The sequence below is a fragment of the Sparus aurata genome, chromosome 1, assembly GCF_900880675.1.
Source record: "Sparus aurata chromosome 1, fSpaAur1.1, whole genome shotgun sequence".
NCBI classification, from domain to species: domain Eukaryota; kingdom Metazoa; phylum Chordata; class Actinopteri; order Spariformes; family Sparidae; genus Sparus; species Sparus aurata.
In genome coordinates, this window is record NC_044187.1 from 17,120,281 (window position 1) to 17,130,814 (window position 10,534).

At 37.2% G+C, this 10,534-nt stretch overlaps 1 protein-coding gene across 2 annotated transcripts; it reads right to left on the reverse strand.

The window, feature by feature from the left end:
- Window positions 1-1,013: 1,013 nt before the first annotated feature.
- Window positions 1,014-7,804, reverse strand: myoz2b (myozenin 2b). Of its 2 annotated transcripts, XM_030424407.1 has the most exons (6): window positions 7,651-7,788; window positions 6,551-6,667; window positions 4,887-5,053; window positions 4,280-4,373; window positions 3,071-3,215; window positions 1,014-2,770 (listed from the first exon to the last, which is right to left on the reverse strand). In XM_030424407.1, exons 2-6 carry the CDS (start codon window positions 6,630-6,632, stop codon window positions 2,545-2,547), a joined length of 714 nt encoding a protein of 237 aa, XP_030280267.1. In that variant the 5' UTR covers window positions 6,633-6,667; window positions 7,651-7,788; the 3' UTR covers window positions 1,014-2,544. The 2 variants fall into 2 exon arrangements, with proteins under 2 accessions (XP_030280267.1, XP_030280275.1); XM_030424415.1 differs by lacking the exon at window positions 6,551-6,667 and having other exon boundaries at window positions 7,651-7,804.
- Window positions 7,805-10,534: the final 2,730 nt, after the last annotated feature.

The following is a 10,534-nucleotide window of genomic DNA, read 5'->3' on the forward strand; positions in this document are numbered from 1 at the left end:
AAAAGCACGTTGAAAAATGCTTGGACTGATGACAAAATCAAATATCACATAATTTCTGACCAAATACCTTGATATTGATAGTGCAGTAATGACATCACTTTGCTTAAGATCAGGAAAAGACAACACTTATGTCATATTATGATACTTAACAATATCCAAAAAATAAATAAAAGAACACAGTACCAATATATTACCAGATATATTAGCCAGCCTTACAGTTAACCCAGTGCTTACCAACCTCATCAGTGCTCATCAGCTGCTGCCCTTCTCATTCACTTCCTTTGAATATAGTGTGTCCTAGAATAATGTGTTCAGTACTGCATGTGCGCTCATTTGTGTGTGTGTGTGTGTGTGTGTGTGAATGTGTGTGTGTGTGAATGTGTGAGAGTCCACAGCATGCCGGCCAGCCTGTGAAAAATAGTGTAAATTCACTCTTCATGAGTTGTTACACTGAGAAGTCCTCACTGCTTTTCAGTCCAAGATTGAAATCTGTTTCCGAATATTAAACGCCTATCACAATCACAGAAACAACTGTCAATGACACACTGTGACTGTAGAGAGTTGAAATAAGACATTCTATTCATACATGTTCTGATATATTTAACTTTATATAAAGCATGGACCATGTGCAGTCTATAGAATGTGTATATGAATACAGTGTGTTTATGGAGCATTTCTCTGATCCCATATCTGCTCCAGCAATAGCACTGAAACCTCCCTTGAGACACATGAAGTGTTTTTGGTATTATTTATAAAATAGCCTGGAAAAATAAGGCTTCAGATTGCTCCCTCTGAATGTTGCACAGCTGAGTTGTGTTGAGATGAGGTGTCAAACCTGACTCTTCTTTATGTTATTTTTAGAGTCGATTTTTTTTGTATCTGTTTTGTTCTCGCTCTTTTTTTAGTTTCCAGTCAGCAGTAGTTCAGCCTTTTCTTAAAAAAAAGTGACTTAGATAGACTTAGAGCAACTATAAATATCAGTGTGTTATCACCATGTTCAGACAGGCTGTGAGGACAGTTTAAGTTCATTCAGTAGATTTATTTCAATTACTTCTATCATGATTTGGTTTTTAGACTTGTGTCACAGAGAAGCTGCTACCAACTTAGTTAACCTTCTGTATAAGACAAGATGTGGATGTCAGTGTCACATACTGTCCACTGTACGGATACTCGACCATGACATTTAAACATTACCCGCATTTGTTGTTAAGTTATGATAAAAGTCAGGGAACAATATAATCAACTACCGAGAATTTCTCCCATCTTTTAGGCATGGGTAAAAAAAAAAAAGAAAATTACAAATGCACTTACTTATTAACTGTATTAATGCATTTAAAATGATACAGATTCACATTTCTTATCATGGCAGCAATTGAACAGCTGAAAAAAAAAATCACTTTTGCACATCTCACTTGATGGATTGCCCACATATCATTCATTCGTGAATTCTTTGGCTTACTGAGGTTTTGGAGAAATGATATCCATGTTTTAGTTTGCTCATGAGGTCCCACTGGCCTTGAATTCAATCCTGCCAGAATTTTCTCTCCTACATTTCCCCTTCTCTTGTTTCCCAGCTGTCTGAAAAGCAGATTTTGTAAATTGTTCCTTAATCCAGGGCATATGGGTGGTTACATTCAGATGAATAAAGATGATGTGAGTTAAATTAGTTGTTAAAAGTGTAATATACAGCATGTAATGTACGTAACTGTCTAGAGGTAAAATACAATAAAGTACAGCAGAAACATCAAATATCACTCGCAGACATTCAGTGAATTTTGCAGTCATTCACAGTATTACCACCATAGGTTTTGACGTCGTAAAGTTACAAGTTTTTACTTGATCTGCTTCTAGAAACAACACAGAACAAACTTTTGCATTTTCTCTTTAGCAGCATGACTACATCAATTTTATATTCATGTAAGAATTAAAATGCATTTTCTAAAATATGAGTGTTGAATTCTATATGAAGTTAATTGGTGGCTTAAGTTTAAAAACATAATCTTTGTTTGTCACTCTAAATTATTTCTTCTGATTATATGTTTATATATGATGATAAATAAAAAGCAATGAACAATTTCAGTTTATTTTTTTGTAACATAATGATTTACACTATATAGACTTGAAATACTTACCAATAATAACTGAATGTGACTTACTGCATGTTCCAGTTTTGTGTTGTTTGTTTTTGTGCCACCAATAAATACGTTTCATTCTTTATTTACATTACATATTCATCAGTTCATTGACCATTTATAAAAGTTACAATTTTGCTTTCAGTATCGGTTGAAACTCTTAGACTTCTTGAATTATGCATAGCAAATTCATTTTGTTATTTACATGATTTTCTTTTGAATATAATGTACACAAAACACTCTAGCCAACAACTGCATTAAACAATTTGTGTCCATTGGCAAAAAATCAAAATGTGGGGAAGGAATCGTGACTGAGCTACCAACTGACTGTTTTGCCATCATCAGAGGCAGGGCCAACACACTATAGCCCACAGCCGACACCATGTTGCTGGATTACATACAGTAAGATCATCTACAGGTCGTCAGACTCTGGGACTTTGATGGGTTCCAAGGTAATCGTGGGTAGGATCAGATGGGTGCCCTCAGATATCCATCCCTGGGCTGTCCTGTTGAAGGTGGGCCGTTTCACACCTGGATCCTGCAGTTCTGGGTAACTAGGCGGGTTCAGGTCTACCTCTGGGAGCTTGAATGTGATTCCTCTGGGAGCTTTGTCAAAGCCACCAAAAGGAGTAGCCACCCTGTAAATTACATTGAGCATGAATGATGCTCCTCATTTTACTATTTCTCAAGGTAAGTGGTTTTCACATGTGGAAATTCAAATTCACATGCAGAAAAAAGCCAGTCATGTCTGAACGTATGTAATTCACATGTAAAAATATTAATTTCTTTAATTTATGAAAAAAAACTCTAATGTAAATAGTCAGTCCCATGTAGAAGATACTGAATATATGGAAAATATGGAATTGATATGTTAAAAAGAAAAAATGTAAAAAGGCATATCTCAAATGTGACATCTTGATTGGGCGTTGTTTTCTCACCTGTTAAAGCATCTGTACTCAGGGAGATCTGGTCTTGGGTCTGGTGCTGGCATTGTCAGTTTGAGGGATTCAGCGAGGTCGGGGTCACTGAGGATTGCCTGTTCCCATGGGGAGTGGTAGGACTTCAGAATAGCTGATGCGTTCTCTGGAGTTGTTAAGAAGCAAACAAAAACAAAAAGGCACACATGAAGTTCATGTTGTGGAGGATTATCCCAGCATATTGTAGAACAGCTTCAACACCAGAGCCATAAACTTGAACGCTGTTTAAACTGACATTGCGTGACTATCAGCACTATATTACACGCAGTTACAAAAAACGCTACACGCTGCCACTCATTGGGTCTACTCTACAGCTGCATCATTGTATTGATATACAGTATCTCTAATGTGATCTAGGGCCACTGCACTTTCAGCAAATGCGCAATGTCCAGAAGTGCAATACCTTAGCTACCATTGTAAAATTTCATGTATATCATATTGTTTCACAGGCTATAGCAAATACACTATTTTTATACTTAACACCTTCATGATCTGACAGTTTGGTTTATGCAGTCAGGGGTTTATGCTGAGCTGTTTTCTTTAGCCTTTTTTTTTTAAGGCTAAAGTTTTAGAGTGGATAGGATTATGAATAGAGACTGTGCTTAGAGAACGCTTACACGAGGCAGACTGAGTTGTCCATCATTGCGATCTGAGGCCTTAAAATAGCACATAGTTGAAGTGTGCACTCATCATATAAAGTGTCGACATGGGATGACACCCTACTGGAGCATTTAAGAACAAGCACAGGACTCTGTTGGCTATTAGAATAAAATAAAAAATAAATAAAGATAAAGCATTTAAAGCTGCTCTTCCTGTAAAATTAACCATAGTTCTGTTATGGTGTCAAGCTATTAAAATTAGTTGCCCTAAAACGAGACCGGCTGTTAAGACTGTATGATACCAGTTGTCATTATTATGACAGCATTACATAATCAGTTGCTCTTATTTCACTGTGCAGCACAAGAGCTGTATTTAAAAGACAGTTTGAAAGTGAAAGAAATAGTGGATAAAGGATTCCTTTTTCACTGACTAAACATTCAGTGCTAATGTTAGCACATTTATTATTACTTATGATCATAAATGAGTTTATATCCTCAATAATGTTTTAAATAATAATGCTTCATATTTGATTAATCAAAAACAGCCATACTTACTGAACAACAATATTACCTGAAGCAGTGTTTTCTTGATTAGCAGCATTTCCATCAGCTGGTGGATCCACTTTAATTTCCACAGAGTGTGTATTCTCAGTTAAAATATTATTCTGCAAAACGGAGCAAAGTACAGGATATGTATTGAGTTTTAGTTATCAATTGAATGACAAACCTTGAAGTTGTCACATTCATTGCTGCGCTTGTCTTTGAGACACACTGATACATGTGTACACAAACTCGTAACTACGCAAACACACTGACACGCAAGCATGCACGCACGCGAACACACACACGAACACACACACATGCAGGGAACACATCTACAGGCACTGATAAACAGGGGAGCAGCTTCTCAGCAAAGTGCCTAAGCAGCCTCTCAGAGGATTTGGCTGGAGGATGCAAAAGACACGAGGCACATATCTCTGTTATCGTCCACTCTTTTTAAAGAGCGTATGTCCTGATAAATTTGCTTGATGATTAATACACAGACAATTTTACAAGTTTTCATGCAGGCAAAACTCCAAATAGTGGCAGTTAACATTGTTCAAGAGCCTAAAAGTGTTTTACATATCCAGTTCTTCAAACATTTGAAGTGACTTAATGACACACACAAGTGGACTTACATTTAGCTGTGCATTTGCCTCATTTTGGATACTTTCAAATGTATATTTTTCAGATCTCCTCTGGCGCATCTTGAAAAGCCGCGAACCTCTGTTGGAAAGCAACGATAACTCCTCCAACATAATGTCTTTAGGAGTGCTGAGTTTCTTTCCCAGATCCATTATGTCCCCTGTCAGGCAAAAAACATGAGAGAAAAAGTAAATTTTTTCATATGTACAGTTTATGCTTATAACGTTATAGCAATGTAACTACAGGCCTATATCATTCATTTAAGGAACATTTTATAATTTGCTTAATAACCAAGCAAAAACTGTAATTAGTCATTGATGTTATCGGGTTGGCAATAACAAGCAGAGGGGGACAACTTCCTCAAGGGACTAAATGCTGGCATGGTGTGGCAATCATGATAATTTGATTAATGTAATTTATTTATTTTTTTTAAGTATTTTTTTGGCCTTTTATGGCTTTATTGATAGTACAGCTGAAGATATGACAAGAAACAGGGAGAGAGAGGGGGAGTGACACGCAGCAAAGGGACCCAGTCCGGGAGTCAAACCCGGGTCCGCTGCAGAGCCTCGGCACATAGGACGTGCGCTCTACCAACTGAGCTAAACGGCGCCCCGATCAATGTAAATTTGTTTTCAAAACAAAAGAACAACATAGACTGAACTGTTGAGCGCCTCAACGTGGCTTTTTAACGTCAGCCAAAGATATGCATTTCCAAGTGGTATTAATTTTGGCCCCACTGTTGCAACGACTTCTGGACTGTTCCCTTTCCTCAGAGCACAACTCCCAACAACACAGGACTAAAACATGGGTTTATTCATTCATTTTAGTCTATAAGGGAGAGGTGAAAGCAGATAGACATGGCGGCAGGCTGCCATATTTACTGGATCCCTAGTAAGCCTTTATTTTGTGCTTTCAATGGCAGACAAAATTGCATAATGAAAGTAAAAAAGTTTAAAGGGAAATTACATGAATGCCAATTGTATCAATACTCTATAGCCATTACATTGTGCAAATCAACAGTTACTTTTTAATAAGAAAGTTAAAGCAAAAAAACTTGTCTATGGCCAGTTTAAATAAATTGCCTATAATGAAATAATGTCAAACTAATGGGTAAGTCGTGGAGGAATAGTGGCAGGTTTTGTTTTTGCCCCAGGACCCAGTGAGTTACTCCAGCCCTGCATTTAGATCTTGAAAGTGCTGGATACAGAATATAAATATACACTCAGAAATGTCCCCTGGTATCATTTCATCAGCTGAACAGGTTTCAGGGAGCATCCTTAAATTACATCAAAGGTGTCAAAAATTCCATTGTCCATTTTGTAATTCATGTCATGGAAAATGGGTTATCATTGTACTCGAAAATTAGTTTTGGATGCACATGCTGCTTCCTCATCCACCATACGGAATGTACCGCAGCTGTCATGGACCTTCACATAACAAACAGCTACACGGTCCTCACAACTTCCCGCCCCACTCCAAAAATAGACTTTTGAAAAGGACAACGACAAAAGATCAGCCACCATAGGTAGTTAATCATCCCATTAGCTTATTTATGGCGAGTGCTACAGAATAGCCCTGACATTTTGAACCCAGATCAGAATGGATATTCTCTTGCAACATTGTGTTTGTCCTCTGAGCCTCAGCTATAACATCATACCATTGGTACCATGGATCTCTTGGCAAATAGCTGCTGCACACTTCTTCCTCTGTCCAATTGGCATTGTACAGAATTGTGACATTGTGGCTTTGGCAAGGTTGGATGAGCTCAGCAATACTGGAAACACATACAGGATACAAGATGTAGTTGTTTTGCCCAAGTCATAAAACTTTGACCCCCAACATCAATGCAGTTCTCGCCCTTATGTTGACGGGTTACAGCTAAACACAGCTGTTTGCTGTGCAACTGTAAGGTTATCTTTCATCAGTCATAGAAGAAAAAACCTTAAATCTGTAATGACTATTAAGTCCTTCTCCCATTTGTTGTCATCATCTATCTGTATTTGAAGACTATTTCAAATGTTCCCCATCAAATAAATCTGCCATATCATGTTTGTCATGTTACAATAATCTCTTTAGAGGTTACATTTCACAAATAACAATGGATTGCATAATCCTAAAGCCCCATTGTACTCGCATTGGTACCACACACGTAATTCTTAAATCTGGACTCGTCAGTGGATCAATTTTTGCGTATGTGAGCTAATGTTAGTGGCATCTCCTGTTCATGTCACAAGATAAATCGCTTGTTTAAAGGTCGTGGGTGAATATTGTGTCTGAAGTTTTTGTGAGTTACTAGACATAACAAATGTCCAGCAGTACAAAAAAGTGCTCTAACATAATAACTAAAATATCATTCTCACATTTGCATTGGTCAGCAAAATTAAATATATTTAGACTTATTGTTAAATGCTGAACATGATGATACAACTTTACATAAAAAATCCAACATAACTCAATTATGCCCATCTGCCAACTCAACAGCTATATGTGTGACAATTTTAAGATTATTTCCATTCACTCCAAAGCGAAAGCAAAGCAGTATATTATTTAAGATAAAAAATGTATGTGATTTACTGATAATCTGGCAAAAGTTGCCATTCTTAAAAGTCATAGGAAAGTGACATAGAAAATATCATGGTTGGATTCAGCTTAATTTATTTTATCACAGTACACTGACTTGTATGTGCTAACGTACAGGAATATAATTCAAACATAAAACATATTAACATAATACACCTTGACGAGTCTCATCCGTACCTGTGATGGTATCCCTAGTGTGCAACCTGTATCCTTGAAGGGGGACACGGAGTCTCAGGGGTCAACCTACAGTCGGTAGTTTGATCTTCCCTGATCTTCACACTCCTGGACACTAAAGCCAAACTGTGAGTGTGTCTCTCTGTCTGTTGTGAATGGAATGCAGCTTACATCAATAGGCTAAATTTAACCTGCCAAACACTCAAAACCACTCTCAAACACCATGGGGCATGGATAGCTACCAGAGAGAGAGAGAGAGAGAGAGAGAGAGAGAGAGAGAGAGAGAGAGAGAGAGAGAGAGAGAGAGAGAGAGAGAGAGAGAGAGAGAGAGAGATATGAGAGAGAGAGAGAGAGAGGAGAGAGAGAGAGGAGAGGAGAGAGAGAGAGAGAGAGAGAGAGAGAGAGAGAGAGAGAGGATGGACAACACACACATGCCCACTGATGTTCCTTTAGGCAAGGACTCCCCTCAAGAGACATGTTCCCCTCCTTGTGTTGAGTCTTCAAAGTCAGCGTGTCTCTGTGGGTTGATGTAACCTCTGAGCATTCAAGTGAGGGAGGTCGTCAATGCTGGGCACAGCTGCAACTTGTAAACTCCTCTTTTCAAACCGAGTTGTATTACTGTTCTTATGTGTGATTACTGACTGTGGATAATGATATACAGACCAGTGAGGGGCAATAAGGGGAGTGTGGTCTCATCCCTGAGATGATGGTCAGCCAAAAAGATTTTTATGAAGTAACATCGAGGTCATTACCCTGGCTGTTGAACCTGTTCTCATACTTCAGGCGGACTGAACATTTAATCCCTTGTGAAAAATACATTTGATGCATGAGATAACTTGCTCAAAGTTTAGTTACTCAGAGTTAGTCAAACATTTATGTACACTTGTAATGAACATGTATATCCTGGCAGTCATTAGTTTCCAATGACTTCTACAGCTGTCTATTCATGGAGTTTGGTTTAATATTGAATTCATTAAAGGTCTGCTGAAAAATCTGTTAGGACAAAACCAAATCTGCTAGGTCAAAAATATACACACAGCAACTTCAGCAATCAATTCTGTTGATTATAGAAAGTTGTGTGAATCAAATTGTCATAGCTCATTAACTTCTTCTGAGCGATTACGGTTGATAATGGCTGGTGACTTTCTGGGCCCATTTTAATAGGGCTTGTTTGATACACCAGTTAAACTTCAAAAGAGCGCATTATTGATTTGAATGATTAGGAAAGTCCCTTGGAGCCAATTCCAAGCAGTAACAGGCCCCAAGATCAACAGTACAAACATTTGTTTGGAACTGTAAAGTGCATGGGACAGTTGTGTCACTGCCATGATCAGGAAGAAGCCACTGCTGAGAGTTTATGGTCAAGATGGTCAAGGGCCAACCAAATAACAGCACAAAGCAAGTCTGCGATGAATAAGAAGCTGGTTGAAGACAGGTGTCAGCGTCCACAGTCAAGTATCTTTTCAGTGACATGGGCTGAGAGGCTGCTGTGCAAAAAAGAATTCCATGCACTGGCAAATTTGGGGCTTTTTTGCTTCCATAACATGTCTTATTTCAGACTGGTGGTAACTAAACTTCCAAAATTCAAGCTTAAATGTTTTTTTCTGATTTATGTTCTTGACAGTTATGCAAATGCAAAAGTACATTTGATCAGATACTACCTCATTTGCATGTTTAAAAATAACATTTCAGAAAATTTGTAATACAAAAAATATTGTCTTAATGCAAGAAATCAACTGGAGAAGTTTTGTGGTGATATCGGTTTAAATGTTTATCCTGTCCATTTGTAGTGTTACACTACTGCTTTTATATTACTTCATGTTTAAACAGTAATATACATTGTATTTCAATACAATCAAAGATTGAATCTAGACCAATGTTTTTTCTGCAATAAAACACTTCTTTTTTTAATTTTAGCATAATGTCCAACGGACTTCAAGCTTTGACATAAAGCCTCCCCAAAAAAAACACTGTAAGATTTTCAGGTATTTTTAATTTTTCAATTTGTGTGTGAAAGGTGCGAAAAATAACATTTACTCAAGAAACTGATCAACCACAGGTTAAAATGTCCAAACATTTAGCCAGATAGGATAGAAAAATGACAACATCAATGGCAGAAACACCACAGCAGTGTATGATGAAAATGTGGGAACACTGCAGCTTCCTTATTGCGATAGATATAGTATTTATGTAATTATTAAAAATAGATAAATAACATTGTTCACTCTTTGAATATACTTGTCATCACTACTGCAGTAGTAAGGAGAAAGAAAAAAAATACGTATATATTTTGTAATGTTTATAATGTTTATCATTGTATTAAACATTCAGATGTAAAAGAAGATTGCATAACCCAAACCTGAAAAAGTGATCACAAAGCCACAGTGAGTTACAGATACAGCATCAGTTAATGACTGAAAAAGCCACACATAAGATTTCTTGAAATGCCTTATTTCTCACCAAATATTTATAACCAACAATGTCAAAATTACAGCATCTTCAGTGAGCAATACCACTCAACTCAAAAAAGGCAATCTGCCAAACATTTCTTTCATCTACTTGTACTTCAGCTCTCATAACACATTGCCTTAAACCTTTTCTTGACTGTAGTGGTCCACGTCTGTCCTAAATCTGTCTATCTCTCTCAAAAAAAAAGAAAATCACAAAATTAATCTGAAATGATTGCTTACAAAAACACCCATCAATGCTTCGCTGGGTAATATCTCATATTCAGCAACACGGCACAATAGTAACAGTAAGTTGTTTGTGTCCTTCAAACAAGTGACCACTACCGCACTGTGAAGAGTGACTTTTTTCATGCAAGACCAATCACTGCCATTAATATAACATATTATCTAAAATAAAATGATCTAAAATAAGATATACC

Coding starts and splice junctions, on each gene's coding strand:
- myoz2b (XM_030424407.1), bottom strand. CDS start 6,632: ATGTCACAATTCTGTACAATGCCAATTGGACAGAGGAAGAAGTGTGCA. Junction 4,374..4,886: donor AGGCAAATGCACAGCTAAAT/GTAAGTCCACTT, acceptor TCCGTTTTGCAG/AATAATATTTTAACTGAGAA. Junction 2,771..3,070: donor GAGTACAGATGCTTTAACAG/GTGAGAAAACAA, acceptor TGTAATTTACAG/GGTGGCTACTCCTTTTGGTG.